The sequence below is a fragment of the Pelophylax lessonae genome (assembly GCF_965119305.1).
Source record: "Pelophylax lessonae genome assembly, chromosome: 4".
NCBI lineage: Eukaryota > Metazoa > Chordata > Amphibia > Anura > Ranidae > Pelophylax > Pelophylax lessonae.
Window position 1 is genome coordinate 301,363,229 of NC_138771.1, and position 22,802 is coordinate 301,386,030.

The window sequence follows — 22,802 nt, forward strand, 5'->3', positions numbered from 1 at the left end:
GTTTATTCTTGTCCTGTTGAGAAGAAATAAACGATTCCTTTATTTCAGCATAAAAGTGACTGGCGCCCAACGTTTATTTTACCTGCATCACTACCCACCATGCCTGACAATCCACACCCACAGGAGGTATGTAGCCCCTCTCTGCCTCTGAAGGTCATAACTAGGCCCTAAGGGGTTCTGGGGGGTCCGCTACAAAAATTACATTAATATATTAATTTAACTGGCACTTGGGGTGAAAAAGTTCCATCTTTCTCCCTATCGCTGTCCTATGTTGTCACCCGGTCATAAATGATTCAGGTGGATGCTATAAGTGGCCGGGTTCACACAAATTGCACAAGCATGTTGTAGTTCTGATCAACAAATGATAAAAATAGGTAAAAACAGTAAAAAAAAAAAAAAAAAAAACCCACACACAACCAAAAACTTGCCAATCTATTATCCGCATTAGGATCTTTTGTAAGCTGCAAACCATAACATGTTTGGTTCAGATACACTTTAAGTTTGCGCTATTCTTTATTGCCCCACAGCTACCACTTTGGTTTTAATCCTCATTTTTCAGATGTCATTTAATGGTGCAGGTTGAATCAGATCAATGGCTGTGGGGAACAACAAAAACCTTACCTATGGTAAATAAGAATGTGATTATAAAAGATTCCCAGGCAGAGACATTAAAACATTTTATTTACAATTTCACAGCAAAAAGAGGCAGTAATTTGATGAACTGCCCCAGAGCAAGGCTCAGTTCTTCTGGAGGCAGGAAACACTACATTCAGAAAATGAATGAGCCAGAAGATATAAATGTGGCAAATAGTCTTTTTCTGTCATTTGATAGGTGGATTGCTACCATTGTCTTATTTTACAAGGCAAAAACAGCTGTTCTTGTTTTATATGTAATGCTGAATTTTCTATTCCTTTTTTATTTGGTTCGCACGGCAAAGGATACTAGCTGCTGCTCATCCGAATCCTAAAAGAAATCAAAAATGGAATAAAATAAACCCATATTTGCAATGATGCCTATCGTAGTGAAAATATACAGATTCACATGACCTGAATATAAAATGTATGTAGTTTGTGAATGGTAAAATCTAGCTAACACACTGTACAAAAAGTGGTTGTTGAGCTCTGTGCAGCAGCCAGAGTTATTTTGTTTGCTTTTTCTAGTGCCACTGAGCTGCATGCAGGCAGCCTATAGAATTCAGTGATGGCAAACCTTGGCATCCCAGATGTTTTGGAACTACATTTCCCATGAAGCTCAACTGCACTGCAGAGTGCATGAGCATCATGGGAAATGTAGTTCCAAAACATCTGGGGTGCCAAGGTTTGCCATCGCTGCTATAGATAGTCATTCTCGGTCGTGTGGGTGAGTCTGTGTGATCAATGCGTACCTATTCACTGACTGGTGTACATGGGCAGGGGCATGGAGCTGGATGCACAGGGTCTGTGTCTGGGTTCATTCACCTGTCACTGCATACCTGTCTGTCTGTATGGTCAGTGTGTACCCATTTACTTTTTATGGGCTGCCTGCATGCAGCTCAGGGGTGGAAAAAAGTAAATAGATAGTTTTACAGTAAATGCTGTATGGATCACCCATGTAAATGAACCTGAAAGCAAACCAGCATAAACAAAATTTCAGGATTAAGAGAAAAGATAAAACAAAGTCAACTAATTCTGTTAGTGTAAAAAAAATCCACTTCTTGTAGAACACAATATTTTGCAACATAATTGCTTATATAACCACGTATTGGCTTGTGTAGACAGCAGTTTATATATAGTGTAGTATGATGTACTGCTGTATTATAGAACATTTACTTACACTAATCTTGTTCCTTTTAATTTTATTCAGATTCACTTAATGCATCCCCTTGGACAAATCTACATATAATTTATTTAAAGTAGAATTCCGGGCTCAATCTAACCTTAAAATTGCTTCTATCCCCCTTCTAACACCTATACTAACTACCATGTACAAAAAACATGTATATGCTTGTCTATTCTCAGGCTGCTCTGGTCCGGTCATCCTCCCCGTGTCAGCCAATGCCAGCTACAGGGAAAAGGAGAGAGTGCCGACAATAGCTTAAATGCCTGTGTAGTGACATCAAACATAGGCTTTTTATGGGCCATCCGTTGTTGCCGCTCCCTCCCCTTCCCCAAAGCCACTGGTAGTTGCCAGAGGGGAGCCAATCATGTGACCAGAGCAGCCTAAAAACAGGTAAGTATATACAGCTTTCTTCCATGGACATGTTCGTGTAGGTGTTAGAAGGGGGGTCCGAGTTTGACTATCCTTCAGTGCTGAAAATGTGAATATCTTAGCTATTGTGACCAATGAGTTGACTGTCAAACTGTGGGTAGACCTTCAGGGTCTATTTACACTTGTCCATTTTAATGCAGCAGCAAAACTCATGTATTTTGTTGCATGAAGATGCATTACAAGTAGAAATGCAATTCTCTATGTGGCAGGTTTACATCAATGTAATGTAGTATAGGAAAGCGAAACTGCTGGATGTGGATCCATTCAAAAAGCAAATACAAAAATATCTGTGCTAACCCTAAACCCCCCTCAGCCCAAGCTACAAAGTTACATAGTCAGGTTGAAAAAAGACACAAGTCCATCTAGTTCAACCAATAAAAAACCTGTACAATCCCATATACACAACCCTATACCCACAAATGATCCAGAGGAAGGAAAAAAAAACCCCAGCAAAGCATGATCCAATTTGCTCCGGCAGGGGAAAAAATTCCTTCCTGATCCCCTGAGAGGCAATCTGATATTCCCTGGATCAACTTTACCTATAATTGTGAATACACAGTTATATTATATTTATTTAGGAAAGAATCCAGGCCTTTTTTTAAAGCAATATACTGAGCTGGCCAGAACCAACTCTTGGGGGAGTCTATTCCAAATGTTCACAGCTTTTACTGTGAAGAAACATTTCTGTATTCGGAGATTAAATAAAGAGTGCCCCCCTTGTCCTCTGTGATGACCTTAAAGTAAATGCCTCAACACCAAGTTCACTATATGGACCCCTTATGTATTTATACATGTTGATCATATCCCCCCCTTAATCTCCTTTTCTTAAGAGAGAATAAATTCAGTTCCTCTAATCTTTCCTCATAGCCGAGGTCCTCCATGCCTCTTATCAGTTTGGTTGCCCTTCACTGCACTTTCTCCAGTTCCCTGATATCCTTTTTGAGAACTGGTGCCCAAAACTGAACTGCATATTTCAGATGAGGTCTTACTAGCGATTTGTACAGGGGCAAAATTATATCTCTCTGCTGTATAAATATCTGAATGATATTAAAGAAACATATGCAACATACAGTGCTACACAAAATGTATTATATAAAAAATGTATTATGTATACCAAAACCATATTTCTATAGGTTATTTGTTAAGGTATGAATTATTTGTTGTCATATAGATTTATTGTGGGGTAGCGCTGTATGTTGTACATAGATTTATGCACATCTAGGCATACAAAGTGTGAATCCAACTTTACAGATCATAAACATGAACACACGTTGAAAGGAAGGGCAGCACATCTCTGTCACTCTTTCTCCTCCTATCAGCATGCATCTTGTCAGCACATGAACAGATTGGATTCCTTGTGCTGCTTTTTCTTACACTCCAACCCTGCTGTACAAGTGTACAAGACTGAAGGAGGCTTATACCAAAAACTCAGGTACATATACTGCTTGCATTTTAAAAATGCATTTCATGATGTATAAATGATTACAGAGCTACATTAAAGTGATTGTAAATGAGTTTGTAAAAATAACAAACTGGTTTATACTTACCTGCTCTGTGCAATGGAGTTGCACAATGCGGCCTAGAACCTACTCTTCTCGAGTCCTCCCCCGGTACTCCTGGCTCCTCCTCCCCAGCGAGTGCCCCCAAAGGAAGCAGATTCCTATGGGGGTATTTATGCAGGCTCAATCCTGAGCAGCAGCAGCAGATGCGTCTATTGACACAGAGAGCGGGACTCAGCCCTGCCCCCTAGTCACTGGGTTTGATTGACAGCAACGGTAACCAATGGCTCCCACTGCTTCAGAAAACCCAGTGAGACTCTGAAGTGAGGGCAAAGAAGAGCTGTAGATGTGCACAGAACTGGATTAAATGAGGGCTCAGGTAAGTAAAGAGGAGTGGCGGGGGGGGGGGGGTGAGGGGATGATAATGATACCTTAAACATTTTTCCCCTTAATGCATTCTTTGCATTAAGGTAAAACATGTTAAGTTGTATATTATCTCTGTCTAGAGTTCAGCTTTAAAGAAAAATTTTGCTTAATGCAAATATTATTACATATCCAATGTTTGTATATTGGATGATTTAGAAAGGAGCTTTCAGACTTTGTGACAAATCGGCAAGTGTTCCACTGCACGAGGCCCTGTAAGCACTCAGAAATTTAATAGGAGGATCTTTAAATAGCTGATCTTTTTCTTGCCATCAGTGTGTCATGGTTTCCTGCACGAAGCACTGTCTGCCAAGTACAACACGTCATATGATAGTGCATTCATTTACACTATAGGGTCTATTTATCAAAGGTCAAAATTGGTATTCAGAGCCTGATTTGTAATAGAAAATAAACTGTTTTTAAAAAATATTTTTTGCTAAGCACGCTTTAGAGACAAGGTATGATTTACATTTTTTTCAATTTACTACAGTTTTTTTTGCATAGATCAGGGGTCTCTAAACTGTGGCCCACAGGTCAGATGGGGCCCTTTGCTTGCTTTTATTAAGCCATTGGGGCACTATTCCTTCCTCTTGACACCAAAGATGGGGCACTATTCCTCCCACTGACACCAACAGTGGTGTACTATTCCCTCCCACTCACACCAGAGATAGGGAACTAATTCTCCCACTGACAGCAATTATGGGGCACTATTCCTCCCATTCACACCAATGATGGGGCACTGATTCTCCCAATGACATTAATGATGTAATTTGTTTTACTCCCACTGACCACCAAACCTACGGCATAATTTACTACCACTGATGCCAGGGAATTTTCTACTCCCACTGGCCACAATCCGGCCCCCTCTAAAGTTTTATTTTTTTATTTATTTATTTTTTTTGTGTGTGTCCTTTATTAGATCTTCAAACATAGGACTTTTGGCAGTGAGTACAAGATAAGCCAAGCTACAAGATAGCATTATATGGTATACATTGTTAGGGAGAACAAAACATATGATTTGTGCACATTATCAGACGATTAAGCGGGTCTGCAAGTACAAATCTGTCATTGCCCCCAAAAGTTTAAAGGGCAGTAAACTGGCTCTTTGTTTTGAAAGTTTGGAGACTCCTGGCATAGATCATTGATGTTGCAGCATGGACATTAAATAACTGATTTTTGCTGTATTTTATATATAAAACCAAGTTTAAGATAGGCACAAAATTGCACTGAATACTTACAGAAAATGGATGATAAGCTGAATCTGATGTGGGCTCAGCTGGAGTGGTTGCTGTTGTGGCACTTTCATACATAGGGTTTGCAATGTTTGATGATGGTTTTGTGTCAAACTCAGACACAGTCACAGAGGGTTTATCTTCATCCTGTATTTATTAAAAAGAGAACTATGTTTATTATCACATGTTCAAAAAAAACACTACATTAATTATACCACGGGGGTGTGTCCGATGAGGTCCGATCTGCTCAGCAGGGGGATCGATCTGCCGATTCCCGCTGAGCAGACGGATGACAGCTCTGTCTCCGCTCTGTGTGCGGAGAAGGAGCTGTCATATTCCCCACTGTTCTCTATGGGGAGATCAGGCAGTCCGTTCTCATCCGATCCAATCCGCCAGATGGATGGAAAATAGGGTTTCCATCCGCCCGGATTTCATGGATAGGATCGGAAGTGGATAGCAGCGGGTGTCAGTGGAGATGTCTCCGCTGACATCTGCTGCCCCATAGGGATGCATGGAGCATCCGATCCGGTCCGCCTGAAAAACTGACAGGTGGATCTGATTGGATCGTTCGTGTGAAAGGATCCTAAGAGAGACCTGAAAAAATACAAAATTACTCAATTTAACTACACAGTTGAAGGAGATGAGTAGACTGCCATCTCCTTAAAATAATTATCTGGCTCTGTGGCTTGAGTCCTGAGTGGAGCTGGCTATTGACTGTTGGTTTTGGACTGAACAGAAAAAACTGATTTCTCCATCCACACAAACACTGCCGATAGAGAAATCCCCTACATCCCCGTCATTCATTGTATTCTGACAGGAAGACTCACTGTTGCCCAAATATTCTGGGGACAGGTGATGGGGGTGGATAGAGTAATGGATTAGGGAAGAAGAGGGGGGCAATATGGAAAAAGGGGGGGGGGCAGAAGAAGAGGAGACCCAACTGGGAGGGTAGCCACTGTAAAGTTAGATGAGAGAGAAGGGACCTGTAATCTTTGGAACTGGATAAGTCCTAGGCAACTAGAATTTGCCAAAGGTAGCCTATATGCTATATTTCTCTGAGTACAGGTTTCCCTGAAGTGCACCTTTGCCCAGACATTAGGCATTAAAGTATTTGCATATTGGAAAGCAGTAAAGGAGATTTAAAGCAAGCCATATATGACCTCTCCCTAGCTGCATGTATTGTGAAGTTAATTATTCTCAAAGATCACAATTGAGGCCCCAGCTGTGTGTTTGCATTACTGTAGAAGGCTGTCCGGCTGCCAAGATTGTGCTGAAATAATAAGACAGAAAGCTAAGATTTTAGCGCCTCTGCTGTGAAACATGAAAAGATTTTTTCCTACAATGTCTACAGCTGCAAAAATGATAGGTGGATTTTTTTTTTTATTGTGCTTTTACTACTTGTTGAGAATACACAAATAATTAAGTATGCATAGTCTGGGCACAGGTTCACTTTAATTTCCCCCTTGTCCTGGTAAGATTCCAATAGCCATAGGGTAGTTAATGACGTAGGGCAGGGTTAACACTTATGGGAAATGGATGCGGGTTTCCCTGTATCCAGTTCGCATGACAGGAGGCTGTGACTGGCTCTCAATGAAGCCGGTTCACACAGCTCCGGGGTGGCTGCGGACCACACTGGAAAAGGATCCTGTGCGTCGTTGGCTTCATTTCATATCTGAATTCAGGCAAAAATTCTGACCTGATTCACACCTTAAATGGTGAACTGGGACGCACGGGACCCCTGCTGTGAGCCGTGGCTGCAGTTAGTGCAAACTCGGCCTGAAACAGCTGGATTACTTTGGTTTACTTCTCTAGCACAGCACTCCACATGTAGTTTGGCATCACCAGCATTCTTTTAATTGTACTATAATTTTAGGTTGAGCTGCTTATTAGGCATTCAATAGATGAAATGAAAGTCATTCCTTTTGTGGCTCATTGTTGAACAATACAACAGGGACCATTCACCCTTTGCAGTACTGAAGCTTGTGTTCACTGTCGTACATTAATGTAGGTTGAATTAACGCAGTCCATTCAAAACAATGAACTGCCAATGCGCCATATTGGACAAAAAAATAACAGATGCAGCTTTTTTTCAGGTGCAGTACACTCCAATGCCAGTAGTGTTTTTCTGGCTTTGTGGTTTGCCGCATGTTTGTTGGAGGTGCATTGGTTAGTGCCTGGGGATACCATTAAAAATTATAATAAAAAACGTTTAATTTTTAAACGTGTGCTTTACGAAATGCACGGCTGTGGAGAGGTGTGAATGGGTCCTAAGGGATGTCAAACACAACAATATTTGGATCCCTCTGGCATAGAGGGGCATGCCAAATGAAAATTTAGGGAAACACAAGCTGTCATGATCCTGTAATTGTCTTTTGCCCTAGTACATGTCGGTATGATCATTTAGACTAAGGCAAACAGTTCAGCGTGCTCTGGTTCCAATGTAAAAATAAACAGTAATAAAAAAATATCTACTCTTTTTATAGTTTCTGTATTTCAACTACATTTGATGGCATCAAATAACGCCTAAAGGTGTGATAGGCTGCTAATGATTTTCAGGGCAAGTTTGATGAATACCTATTTTAGTACGGTATCATGTGGTGGTATTTACAGTACTGAAGTCACAGGCTTAGTGAGCTGTGTGATTACAGTCACAAGGGTCTGTGTGTGAGTGAATGGCTTCATCCCAGCCAGTAAATAACACAGACATCTGATTTATACATTTCTCTGCTGGAAGTGGCATTTTATTGAACCACCCCATATTTATTTACCACATTCTGACATTTACCGGTGACATCATGGTGTGCTGTTTTCATGAAACGTCTTGAGCTTGTGAGGTATTATCTGTATGTGCAAAACAAAATAGCATTCGGGGTATATTTTTGTAATTGTTACCTCGTGAAACTGCTGGAACTGGAAATCCTTTCTGCTGAACTTCTTATAGGCGTACACTGCTAATGCCAGTAAACCAACGACAAAGACGATGCCAAAAAATATGCCTGCTCCATGGCCAGCATGTAGGACCTAGTCACAGAGACATTGCTGAGTAAGGGTAGAATGTATTTCTAGGTAATAAACAATATTGCATGAGGTACAGTTCATAAGAGTGGGGAATGATTTTCTTGATGAAGATAGGTATGTACATCACGTATGAAAAGTATGCCAATAAGATACGTGCTTGGGCTGTTACCAAGCAATGAGGGAACTTTAAGGCCTAGTTCGCATCTATGCAGGTTGCAGTTGATGCATATTTCATCTACATTTTGCGTTTTTCAATAGGGGTTTTTGAGCCTGTGAAGTCTACGGAACCAAAAACTAGGGATCGACCAATCATCGACAAAGCCAATATATCGAGGGCCGATATTCACTTTTCCGGATATATCGGAATCGGCCCAGAGGTTACCGATATTGCCGATATTTCAAAAAAAGTGCATGTACCGGAGTGATGCCTGCAGCTAGAGGCATTACCCCGGTACCAGCGTCCATTGCCGACGGTCAGCTGTCTTGTAATGACAACCGATGCGGCCGAGAAGCCGCTCAGCTGTCATTACAAGGAGCGGGAGGGGACGCCACCGGGAGACCCAGGCAACCATCCTGCACGGCCGCCGAAGACTCGATCAAAGCCACATTTGGCTCTGATCAGGTCTCCATGCAAAAACCCGGAAATGATGTCATGAGTGACATCACTTCCGGGTACTGTTTGGTGCCAGATTAAAAAAAATGACAGCATTCAAAACAGCCAAACTTGGCGTTTTGGATGCTTTTAAGTGTAGAGGAGGGGCTTGGGGTCTTTTAGATCCCCCAGATCCCTCCACAAAAGTACCTGTAAAAAAAATAAATAAATAAAATAAAGTTTTTTTTTTTAAATATACAAAAATATCGGGCCAATATCGGTCGATACCAATATGCATTGGCCAAAATATCAGTATCGGCAATGAAAAACCGATATCGGTCGATCAGTACCAAAAACACAACCTGCTGGTCCCTGGGCCTTTCCATAAAATTCACAGATGAGAACGGGACCCATAGGAAACCATGTTAAATGGACTGTAGTGTGTTTCTGAAAAAACACTAAAAAAAATGCATAAGTACGAACCAGGCCTTAAAATTCAACTCCACACTTCAATACAGTTGGAGTCTTATTGGCTGCTATAGGCACCAAAAACATTTAGTGTTAGCAAGTTTTTTAAATAGTTTCTTCAGTTTCAGCCCATTTCCTTCTAAGAACTGGAACCATTGTTCCTACAATCACAAATCAGATTAGGGGCCCCTGTAGCATATTTCTGGTGCCCGGGATGCCCTAGAGCTGCTTACAGCCACCTATAGACTGTACGCAGCTATTTGCATAAAGTAGCTCACGCACACGCAGCTATTTGCATAAAGTAGCTCACGCACACAGACGTAATGAACTAACACACCCAATGTGCATGTATGGTGCACATCACCATGGCAGTATAAACCCAAAGTGTAGTTCAGGTGAACTTACACATAGACACACTTTACTTTATTTTTGAATAATTAGTAGTGATTCATGTTATACTCACTATTGGGGCAGGAGGGGCTTTCAATGGTTCAGATATCATATGTATTATTCCATTTGAAGCAATGTAGTCCCATTGTATTATACGCTTTCCACCTACATATCTTGTTTGATCCTAAACAAATAAGGGATCAGAAAACATAAGTATTAAGACCTTCTTTACAAACCAAATGACTAATCAGCAAGGTTCTCTGAATTTTTTTTCTTTTCTAAGGTTAAACTTGATGGACTACTGGTACTACTGATGGACTACTACTGGTTTCCTACCCCCTTCAGACTGTGCATTATAGTGATTAGTTATCTTGGCGCAGAAAATCGGCTGGCAACGTAATTGCTAGAGTATGTCATTAAATTGTTTGGGTTTTTCATATCAAGCATTTATATTTTAAATTACATTTTTATTAGCAAGTAGTTGATATTGCTAAATGTCTGGACATTTAAAAATAAAGATGGTACTCTATAATATTCTGTTGCGAGTATCTGACATCCTGGAGATTCTGTTCCTAGCAACTGTTTTTTTTTTTTTTTTTTTTTTTATTTATTTCTGTTTTTTTATCTATTTCTGGTTACTGAACCGTTACAGATCTCAGTCGTAGAGCCTAGACCAAAAAAATGAAAGAAGCAGGAATCATAGGTAGTTGTATCTGTACAAAGTGAATCGTTTAGCACAGCCTTTTTCAACCAGGGTTCCCGCAGATATCTTCAGGGGTGCCTTAGCAAAATGCCTAAAAATTGCACAAAAATTGTATACAAGCCAGCAAGTAGAACAAGACTGCCATCTAGTTACAAAAAGTCACAGATGTTTATTGTGCACCATTACGACCTTCTAGCTACCGGTGTCCTAACAACCAATGACGTCAATTAATAAGGAGGATAACAGTTGCCTGCACAGCATCCTTATTTGACCCTCCCCTGCCCCTCTCCATCAGTGTTGGGTTCTCATTAGCTGAGTGATGGAGGAAAACTGAGGGAGAAGAGAAACATTGGAATACTTAGTCAGTACCAGTGTTGAAAAGTTTTTGCTTTGGAAGAATAAATCACCTCTAACATTTGGAGTCCTACATGTGTGGATGTTGCTGCACTAAGTAAAACTACTAGAATAGTTTTTCAAATTTTAGAATGGGGTGCCTCGAGATTGTTCAGAATTTTGGAAGGTGAAATTGGTAATAATTTTAAAGGGTGCCTCGACTGAAGAAAGGTTGAGAAACACTGATCTAGCACATAGCTGGTAAGTTACAATATGTGTCATTTATGCAGAAACTGGTGTTTTTTCAAATGTATAGAGAGTAAATACTGAAATGTATATACACTATGAGGATAGGATGCTTTATTCTCAGAAATATCAGCTGTAAAAACAAAGGGGGGGAAAACATAGCATCCACTTCTAGTAATTCTGGTATATAGGGTGTATTTAACATATAAGGTATAAACATATTAACTTTCTGTAATGACATTGTCGAGGTATAATAGAAACAGGTTTCCCTCACCTTGGTTTGGGAATCTGAGGAAGTGTCGCCAAACAAAATAAGGAGTTTGTCACCCAGCCGTGTCTGAAGTGATGTTCCATTACTGAGGTCCCCAAAATATACTGTGCTGACATTTGCAATATGATATTCTATATCCCGTCCAGAAAGAGTCTATTGAATTAAACAAATTAGGAAATCGTTAAGACAATACTACTATGCAGATTAAGTACAATCATTTTATTGTGTTATATAAATATGTATCCTTCTATTTTTACAGCTCTTTTGATTGCATATGTTGAAGACATTCTAATTCCACCCACCAATAAAAATTTTGGAAGAAGAGTCAATTGCAAAGGCAGGCAAAGTGTGGGTCCAAAACATCTACCATCCAAATTTTGACTGTGCATTTCTTTTTGATTAAAAGGAGAAGTACAACCAAAGCTTGTTTGGCTGTACTTCTGTGGGTCACAGGAGTGCAGTTCATTCTACACTCCTGTGACCCATTGTGAGCCTGGTTTGGTTGGATTCCCCGACATGCTTGGTCCGGCACCCAGCTCAGCCTTTGCTCAGGGAGCTGTGAGGACCCAGCGATTGGCGATGTTTAATTGCTCCGTTCGCAATGTTAGAGCCGATGGGGGACAGATGCAGCATCAGACCGATGCTGCATCCACTTAGGTAAGTATGACTAAATAAAAAATAGGATTCCCATACTTCTCTTTTAAGAATGGCACCATTCGCTTTGCCCACCACCGAGCTGCAACTAAACTGTCCATCATTTTTTCGAAATATGGGGAATGATTTTCTAAAGGCAAATATACTGTTCACTTTGCAATTGAAGTTGCAAGGGAATATTCCACAGAGCCTATTGAATGAGGTGAGGCTCTACTGGTCTCCATCATCCAATCATGTGCAAGCAAAAACACATTTTTTTTATTTTTTTCCCTGCATGTGATTGGCTATTCTTTACAAAGTGATGATTCACCACATTAACCTAATCTTGCATGCATGGTCTTTGTGTGAAGTGAAATGTGAAGGTTGCACTATTTGTGACTATACATAGAAGTAATGATAAAATAGATAGAAAGTCATCATCTTCACCAATATAAAACCCAACAGAGAGTCAGATGTAGCATTCTCCCATACAACTCTTTATTATGTATGTGGCCACACTGTTGCTTTGAATCAAAAGTTCAAAGTGGATATTTCTTTTTTTTAAATCAACTCCACTGACCACGAGATAAGGAAATTTAAAAAATAAACTTAAAAACTAGTATTACATTTGCCTCAACAGTCTGCACACTGGACCTATTATTTACTCAAACAATGCACATACTCCTGTGATAATGTAAATGTTTCAGCTCTTAAATTGACCCATTTAAAAGGTCCCGTGTTCTCCTAATTACCGTTTATCGCATTCTGAATGAAGCAAACTGCAGCAATCAACGCATGGATTTTCTTCAAGGGGACAAACGGAGGGCATTAGCAGCAGATGTAGCTGCATTATGAACTTACAGAGGATAGATTTTGTCCCTGGAACCCCCAGAGTAAACCTTTAATTGCAGCCAGACATTAAACTGTGACTCCAATCAAAACACTTTCTTATGGGGTTGAACAGCATGGGGTATAGTTAGAGCCTTCATTCCTGTTTATGACCCTACTGAAGGGGTTCCCTACACTGTATGACCCCATACACATCTGTGAGGCACCTTAAAGCGGAGTTCCACCCAAAAGTGGGATTTCCACTTTAAGGCCTCCTGACCCTGACATGCCACATTTGGCATGTCATTTTTTTGGGGGGGGGGGGGGGGGAGCGGGTACCTAGTTTTAACACTAGGCCAGACAGCCCGAGCTGAAGTTCTAATCTCCCCCTCCCTCCCTGCAATCTTCTGGGACATGTCACAGGTCCCAGAAGACTGCCGTCCACTAAGGACGCGCAGCTTGTCACAGCTAGATGCCCACAATAGAGATGTCGGTGCCGTGGGGAGAAGAGGGAGAGAACGGAGGCTCTCGCTGGCCACATTTCTGGATCGTGGTACACTTTTTGTAGCTGCGGACTTTTAATAAACACAAAACGGCTGGAACTCCACTTTAACACGCATTTTGTCATTGCTTTAGTGCATTTGGGTGGCATATAAAATGAGTGACACCCCAATGCATGTCTGCATAGTGAGCTACCTTGCATTGAAGTAAAGCCATTCTAAGTTACAGTGGTCATGAGGACAGAAACTGCGAAAAAATCTCTCCAACAGGGACAAAAGACAGTAATGAAAAAATTCACAGAGCCTCTAGCACTATTTTATTAAATTGATTGTTAATTATTTCTGTATGTATGTCAGTTGAATATATGTTCTTTCTTAGTGACCACCATCACTAGGACAGGAAGCTTCCCAGTGATTTTGCAGACAGTATTAAAAACCTGACAGAAGTTTTATCCCTTCTTCACTATTATTTACAAAAATGTTTTTTGTCTACAGTTCAAATTTGAGAAAATCTCAAAGCTGGTTCCCTATTGGTCAGTCAGAAGATGCATAATTACCACATTCTCATTGAGGCTATCATTACTGGGGGCAAAAAGGGTTGCTTGTATGGACAGGTCACTGAGGTAGCTTACAAACTCTTTGCCTTTCACTGATGAATTTGAGTATTTGAAGATTTCCTGCAAGAAAAAAGTAGTGACAATCTATTATATCATCAGCTTTTCTTATTTACCAAGGCAATTCTGCAATTAAACATTTGATGTAAAAATATCAAACTCATTTTTTTTTTTATTATTTAGCCCTGGGAGAGCTGAAATGGAAAAAAAAAAAAAAAGGTCTTATATATGTTAACCAATTGCCACTGGTAACTATAGTTCAACATGATCACAGTAAATGATAGCTCATGATAACCCATGCTGGCACATTTGTTTCACAACCTACCAGAAGGAAGTTAGAGAACTCGGGGAAGGTCATGAGCATTTGAAGTAGGTTTCCATTGCACTGGTAGCCATCTCCCACATAGCCAGGCTTGCAGGTACACTGCACATCTGAAAAATAGCATAATTATATTCACAGTGGAACAATAGAAGATACAGTTATGGATACATTGTTTCACAGCCTGCCTTCACACATTGAACATTGTTTCAGTTGTTTAAAGATGGATTCCAGGTATGGATATTTTTGCATAGTGGCATTATTCCAGCTTAGACCTAAATAAATATGTACAGTATGTGCCATACCTTTGGAATCCTCTTAGAAGCTGGAAATCACTTTAGAAGGCACTGTCACCACAGTGATCTCCACTTGCTTTTGTGTCCTGTGATGAGCTGCTGCCCTGCTGCTTACTGAATATATGAGATTGCTCGCACCTCAAGGATGCCATTCTGAGAACGCTTTGTATTTTTGCATTCTCTGATTGGACAAGGTGTAGATCATGATGTCACTGCCTTGCCTCTCCCCTTCAGCCCATCAGAGAATGCTTTGCAGTCATTGAGAAAATGCAAACTGTTCTCTGAATGGTGCCCATGCCAAGCAAGTGTCCACCTATGTTAACAATGTAGCAGTGCCATTTGGCACAGAAGCTGGTGGAGATCCCAGGAGTATCCATTTCTACTTTAGATATTTCCAGCTTCCAGGGGGATCAGCCAGGTACATGCATTAGTAAATTGGACCAATGTAACTATGTAAAAATAACCATAGCTGGAATTCATCGTAAACAATCTGCAGCATCACGATCATTAGCCTGCTGACAATCCAGAATCCTACTTCCATGATGCAGGCCTCTGTTTTTCTATCATTCTACCTGCAGAATGCCTTCATTGCAGGACACCAACAGGTTCACAAAGAGTAGTGGCCCCAGAAGCAGGACACACTCAATTGACTTTTACTTTCCTGTACCTCTGCCATGAGTAAAGAAAACCTAGTACTTTTAGGTATGGTAGAAAATGAGACTTCCTTATATGTATCAGCTTGATGTTCTTGATGTGTGACCGCTCTGGCATCCTGTGCTGGCACATGGGCAGCAGGGTAGATTCTTAGGAGTGAGCTTCAGGTTGCACTAAGATCTTATGCTCAATTCACACCTATGCATGTTGCTTGTAAGTGTTTCTGCAGTGCATTTTTTAACCACTTTAGCCCAAATCAGTATTTTTTGCTAAAAAAACTACTTAGAACCCCCAAACATTATATATATTTTTTAGCAAAGACTCTGGAGAATAAAATGGCGGTCATTGCAATATTTTTTATCACGCTGTATTTGCACAGAGGTCTTTCAAACGACATTTTTTTGGAAAAATTACGAAAAAATTACATTTCACTGCATTTAAAATAAACTAAACAGTAAAATTAGCCCATTTTTTTCTATATTGTGAAAGATGATGTCACGCTGAGTAAATAGATACCCAACATGTTACAGTTTAAAATTGTGCACACCCACGGAATGGCGACAAACTACAGTCAATAAAAAAGATGGGTTGATTAAAAAAATGCAGATCGTGGTAAAAACACAGTAAAAATGCATTACATGCTTTTCTGCAGCTTCTCCTTTGACGTCTGTTGTACCAAGAATGCAAAAAATAAACAGTTTTGCATTTAAAAAAGTCCCTGACCCTTTCCAAAAATGCAGAGGTACAAAAATGCATTGATGTGAACATGTTCCATAGGAACCCATGTTAAAAAAAAATGTAATACAATCCTGCAAAAAGCATGAAAAAAATGCATTGGTGTGAAAGGAGCCTTATAGAAGGATCACGCTCCTTAGATAAAGGCAGCTCTCTTTATCCCTGACAACTGAGTGGAGTCGGTAAGTGAACAGAAAGCTGGTGGTGGGACTGGTATTGATGTGAATCCTGCATCATGGGCAAAGCACTGATGGTGCCTTGGCCCAGTACAAGAGGGCAGGCTGTAAGGCCTTATCAGCGGCCCTGGGCTTGCTAGTTAACTTCTTAAAAAAAAAAAAAAAAGGGCGCCGCGCCCTTGGGACCTATGTCCTGTTCCTTGTTGTTCAGGTAGATCTCCACCGCTCAAAGGTTACCTACCCCTGATCTAGATGAAAGCCACAGAGAGGCTAAGTTTTACAATATAACAATAAAAGATGCAGTATTATGTAGCCCATACTGTGTTCCTAATGGTCAGACAGTGGTCTCAAGGAAGTCTGCGTCTAAAGCCTCGTACACACGCGCCGAAATTCGGCCGACGACCGATCTGCCGATTTTCGGCTTGTTAGTATGATGCTTCCGACAACGGACTCCGACTTTTCGGCCGAAAAAATTCTGGTGTGCAGGCTATAAAATTTTTGTCCTCCGATTTTCATGCAGTCAGTACAGATTTCGACAGGGAAAAATCTTATGAGCAAGGCTGGGCATGCTCAGAGAAGAAAGAACACAAAGAAAGCAAACCAACCCATGACATCACTTCTGAAGTAGAATTTTGTCGTGCGGGAAAATTTGTGTGCAGTCTAGGCACATTCCAACCAACAAAACACAACTCTGGACAAAAGATGGACGACCGGTCGGCGGAAATTCGTTGCGTGTGTACTAGGCTTTAGATTCTCAACACACATCCAGTTCCATAGAGAACATTCACCAACTAGACCATGTATTCATAGTAAATTACAGCAGGAAGTATAGACATACATGTATATAGTAATTACCTTTAAATCTGTAACAGAAAACATCCCATGTCTCAGACATATTAGGACGAACCCCATAGTCCACAATGCCAACATATCCAGATCCACAGTTTGGATTAGGGTATGCTGTAGGATAGCCCACTCTTGCTTCAGCAAGCCACCCAGCTGCACAAAAATGATAGTTAGCCTGTAATAAAATAATATTAGGCTATTTAATATTATTTAAAATAAACAAAAATGCAATTATTTTCTAAATATTGAGTGGTTGTCAAATCAATTAAAGGGTGTTTAGGTTTTTATCTCTTTATATGCATGTCTTATGTTGATTATGTATATATAAATAATGTAACACAGATAAGCACTCCAAAGACATACTGGTAGGTTAATTGGATCCTGTATAAAAAAATAAAAAAAATTGACCCTACTGTGTATGTATGTGAGTTAGGGACCTTAGATTGTAAGCTCCTTGAGGGCAGGGACTGATGTGAATGTACAATGTATATGTAAAACGCTGGGTAAATTGACAGCGCTATATAAGTACCTGAAATAAATAAATAATAAATAAATAAGTATAATTTGCCATCTTGCAATACGTTCTAATAAATGGTCACCTGCTGAGCATAGGCTAGTTGGTTATATGTAGCTAAGGTTGCATCTTCTTCTTTGCAAGCTTGTGTAGCTTCACTGTAATTGTATTTGTACTGTCCTTTGGGAGAACGTAAATGAAATACTCCAACCTTTGCATCTATGGGAAAAAATATAATCAGAAAATACTCTTATAATCTTAAATCTCGTCTGTAATGTACTACCTGCCACATGGTACGGTATAGTAACCTCTACAAACCTTTTACATTTCAATGTTCTTAGCTTGTGTTGGAGATAAAGTAAAAATTCAACTTTTTTTTATTATGTGAAAAATCACCACTATAGGATAACAGAGGGAGAACTCACATCTTTGTTTCTTCATTGAATTGTATCATTGTTTAAAATTCTTACTGCTTTGCAATATAATTGTTTTTATGTTGTTCTGGCAGTGCTGACATGCAGGCTCCATTTCAGTGCAGGGATTAAGCAGCAGAGTGGTGAGACTGGCAAGGGCTGGTATTGAGATCTTCAATGTTACCATGAAATGGAGGGTGCAGGAACAAGCATAATACACAGTGAAGAGGTGCATTTGAATTACTAAAGGATTACACAGAGTGGGGTGGCTTCATTAGAGCAGTCAATGATATACAGTACAATAACACAATGAAGCTGTTAGAGACAGTAGAACTCTGTTTTGCAAAGAGAATAGGCACACGTTTGTGAGTACTAATATTACTGTGAAAGGTAATCCCAGAGTAATGGTGGGCACACAATGACTGACATACTACACTGTAAAGCAAGGTTGCACAGCATATATAGCTTGTTCACCAATGAAGGCCTCTATGGCATCTTGTGTGGCCCAGCAGACAGATGAACTTAGTGTGAAGGTTTGACCAGTTGGGTCAGTATACTGATACTTTACTCTCTTTTCTGCTCCCCTTCTCCCCCTACCACTTTTTTTTTTTTGGGTTATTGGGTCACTCCAATTGCCTCCTGTGTTATAACTGTACAAATGTCCTTCCTTTCAAAGAAGGTAGGGTTCAGCTCTGGGAGTAGGTGGTCCTAGGGGGAGAGGGGCTTAAGCTTCAAGGGCAGAGAGGGGCTCATGTTGACAGTTGACAAGGTTAAGGGGGGGGGGGGTTCTGCAGCAAGAAGTAGGTTGCCCATGTTGTCAAGGCCAGAGGGAAGTAAGGAGTATATGGCCTATGTTTTCAAGGACAGATAGGGGCAGGGAATCTGTGGCTCTGGGGAGGGGAGAGGGGCAGGGAGTAGGTGGCTCATATTGTAAAAGGAGAGAGGCCAAAGCTGAATGCTACATCGGCTATTGATGGCCAATATTCCATTTTTGTTTTTGGGTTCAGTTTTCCTTTCTGTAATCCTTTACATAATTCCACTCAATTTGCCTATGGTTTCATTTAAGTTTGGCATGATTGTTATAAACTAACCAGGAAAACACTAGGCAAAATGCAGATGGTTGTTATGAACATACAAATGTATGAAGCAACTGCTTTGTCAACATGACATAGAACTGTACAAGATAAACAGAGGCTAAGCATGGAGCCATTATTTCTATGTGGCATTCATCATACATTATTGTTGTAATATATCTTTATTAATGACATATTTATCTATTCTTTACCTACCTAGAAAGTGTAAATCTGCACATAATGCATCTGTGTGACATTGTCCATTATCCTGCATACATCTGTCGATGGGTGTTTTCTTCAATTCACAGTTTATACCATCTCCAATGTATTGGTCCTTACATTCACATTTACGTTTGTCCTAAAAATACAGCAAACACCATGTTTATAGAGAATACTAAATGCAAAACACAGTAAAAAAACAGGAATAATGCTACTGGTACAGCAATACACCAGCTGAAGACCCCCAGTATGTGCCGTACCTAATCCAACAAATCAAAGCAAAAGGTGCTAAGGTTCTTAAGCTGCCTTCAGCCAAAATACTTTACAGTTAGGGACACCACTTTGCAGAGGTTCGTGGATCCAGTAGCGTGTATCTGTGAATGTATACATAACTAAAACCATACCTTGGTTTTACCCTTAGGCTTTTTGTACTGACTAGCTGAAGAAAATGCTGGGGAATATTTGCATTGCTTAGTATATTTACGTACCCCAGTGCACGTTTTCTTATGCTAGTTTTAAAAGCATCAACTTCAAATAAGGGGTGCTACCTAGCTGGTAGAATTGGGATTTATTGCAAGTGTTAATAAAAAAAAATTACACGATATTACCAAAAGTATTGGGACGCCTGCCTTTACAGGCACATGAACTTTAATGGCATCCCAGTCTTAGTCCATAGGGTTCAATATTGAGTTGGCCTACCCTTTGCAGCTATAACAGCTCCAACTCACAAGGTTTAGGAGTGTGTCTATGGGAATGTTTGATCATTCTTCCAGAAATGCATTTGTGAGGTCAGGCACTGATGTGGCTTAGAAAGGCCTGACTCACAGTTTCCGCTCTAATCCATCCTAAAACAGCTTCAACTCTTCTGGGAAGGCTGTCCACAAGGTTTAGGAGTGTGTCTATGGGAATTTTTGACCATTTTTCCAGAAGCGCATTTGTGAGGTCAGGCACTGATGTTGGAGACTAATGTCACAGTCTCTGCTCTAATTCATCCCAAAGGTGTCCTAATAGGGTTGAGGTCAGGACTCTGTGCAGGCCAGTCCAGTTCCCCCACCCCAAACTCTCTCATCCATGTTTTTAAGGACCTTGCTTTGTGCTCTGGCCCAAATCATTTGATGGAGGGGGGGTTATGGTGTGGGGTTGTTTATCAGGGGTTGGGCTTGGCTCCTTAGTTCCAGTGAAGGGAACTCTTAAGGCGTCAGCATACCAAGACATTTTGGACAATTTCATGCGCCCAAATTTGTGGGAAGAGTTTGGGATGGCCCCTTCCTGTTCCAACATAACTGCACACCCTAGCACAAAACAAGGTCCATAAAGACATAGATAAGCGAGTTTGGGGTGGAGGAACTTGACTGGCCTGAACAAAGTCCTGACCTCAACCCGATAGAATACCTTTGGGATGAATTAGAGCAGAGACTGCGAGCCAGGCCTTCTCCTCCATGTCAGTGCCTGACCTCACAAATGCGTATATATATTATACACACAGTACTATGGTTCAATCTGTACTACAAAGTACTATCACACTATAGAGATATAGTATAGAGAGCTTTGTTTAACACAATCACCCTATTAATTTACCAAACTGAAAAAAGGCACAGTGATATGTAATAACTAAGACATCACGGTGCTCTGTATTGCTATTAAAGCTCTGTTACTTTTCAGTTTGGATCTGACTGATGGACTAATGTTTGCTCTGGAAAAGGTTAGTGGTAGTAGAAGGAATGTCTAAGAGGCTAAAGGAGGAATATGGAAGTGCAGATCATGATACTGCCAAGGTATACATATTAGTCTACATTGATCAGCCAAACTTTATGACCACCTACCTAATATTGAGTAGGCCCCCCTTTGCCACCAAAACAGTTCTGACCTGTTGAGACATGGATGCCACTAGACCTCTGAAGGTATTGCTGTGGTGTCTGGCACCAAGCTGTCAGTAGCAGATCCTTAAGGCTCGGTTCACAGCAGGGGTCTGGTGCGTCCCTGTTCTCCATTTCAGGACCATGTTCTCTGTTGCACCGGCTCCCTGCTGTGAGCTGCATTCGATTTAAGTGGGAACCCAGCCTTATGGATGAATCAGGCCCAAATTTTTCCCGGAATTCGGACCTGTTATTGGAGCCAAAGGTGCACAGAACCCCTGTGCAATCCACTCTGCAGCCGCCACGATGATGTGTGACCAGGCTACACTGAGAGCCGGGCAAACTCTCCTGTCATGCGAATTAGATGCAGGGAAACCTGCATTCAATTCGCACTAGTGTGAACCCAACCTCAATTAAACGGACTTGATTTTCCAGCACATCCAACAGAGACTCAATTGAATTAGAATCTGGGGAATCTGAGAGCCAAGGCAACACTTCAGACTTATTGTGTTTCTCAAACCATTTTTGATCCATTTTTGCCTTGTCGCAGGGCGCATTATCCTGCTGAAAGATGCCACTGTCATAAGGGGACACTATTTCCATAAAGAGGTGTACTTGGTAAGCAACAATGTTTAGGAAGGTGGTACATGTCAAAAGAACATCCATATGAATTGCAGCAGGAAGGTTTCCCACCAGAACATTGCCCGAAGCATCACACTGAGTTCGCTGCCTTGCCCTCTTCCTATATTGCATCCTGGTGCCATTTCTTTCCCAGGTAAGCAACGCACACACACCCAGCCATCCACATGTCAAAGAATATGTAATTCATCAGGCCAGGCCACTTTCTCCCATTGTTCTGTGGTCCAGTTCTGATGCTCATGGCTCAGGCACTTTTAGCTGTGGAACAGTCACAAACACAATGCCTCCTGCGATTAGGAAAATAGCCTCTCCAGATGAGTATATTTATATCTTCATTACACTTGAAAGCGCATAGCCATGGTCTTGCTGCCCTCAAAGACTTGGGAAGTCTACAACACTGCAACCATACAAAAACACACAGAGGGCGCACCGACCTAGTGCATTATCCTGAGACAAATAAGAAGAAGAGGAATTTCTTGAAATGCGTCAGCCCACGGGGGACTGCAGTATCTGTTGTACACGTTTACACAATTTGGACGGAACTATGCTGAGATCAGTGATGCGCTTTTAACAATTGCAACTTTGTGAGTAAAATACTTACCATGTTTTAATACAATAAATTATTTATCTCAGGATAATGCACTAGGTCGGTGTGCCCGCTGTGTGTTTTTGTATGGATGCACTTTTGGCTGTGGACATGGGTCAGCATGGGCACCTGGACTGGTCTGTGGCTACGCAACCCTATACACAACAAACTACAATGCCCATTTTTTTCTGGTTCAGGGACAACATGTTTACTCGCTGCTTAATATATCTAATCGACTTTCAGATGACATTCTAACAAGATGAATGAATTCAATTAACCTGTCAGTGGTCATTAAGTTATGGCTGACCATTGTATGTAGTGCATTTGAATATTGCAAGCCCCTTGTTTTATTACTAACAATATAATTAGCATTATCAGCCAAATTGTCTAAACTATGGAAAACATTAGTAAAGACTCAATTCAAAAACATGCAGTCTATTTTGTTGAGGTAAATCATGATTTTATACTTTAATAATGA

At 40.7% G+C, this 22,802-nt stretch overlaps 1 protein-coding gene across 1 annotated transcript in view; it reads right to left on the minus strand.

Moving 5' to 3' along the window:
- Positions 1 to 848: 848 nt before the first annotated feature.
- STAB2 (stabilin 2) overlaps positions 849 to 22,802 on the minus strand; it is a 218,552-nt gene continuing 196,598 nt past the window's right edge. Inside the window, exons 60-69 of the mRNA XM_082254467.1 lie at positions 19,241 to 19,382; positions 17,624 to 17,757; positions 17,034 to 17,199; positions 14,324 to 14,430; positions 13,942 to 14,061; positions 11,427 to 11,576; positions 9,944 to 10,054; positions 8,295 to 8,423; positions 5,409 to 5,549; positions 849 to 964 (exon numbers count right to left, since the gene is read on the minus strand). Coding sequence (XP_082110593.1) covers positions 917 to 964; positions 5,409 to 5,549; positions 8,295 to 8,423; positions 9,944 to 10,054; positions 11,427 to 11,576; positions 13,942 to 14,061; positions 14,324 to 14,430; positions 17,034 to 17,199; positions 17,624 to 17,757; positions 19,241 to 19,382 — 1,248 coding nt within the window. The 3' untranslated portion in view covers positions 849 to 916. The remainder of the gene's footprint in view (positions 965 to 5,408; positions 5,550 to 8,294; positions 8,424 to 9,943; positions 10,055 to 11,426; positions 11,577 to 13,941; positions 14,062 to 14,323; positions 14,431 to 17,033; positions 17,200 to 17,623; positions 17,758 to 19,240; positions 19,383 to 22,802) is intronic.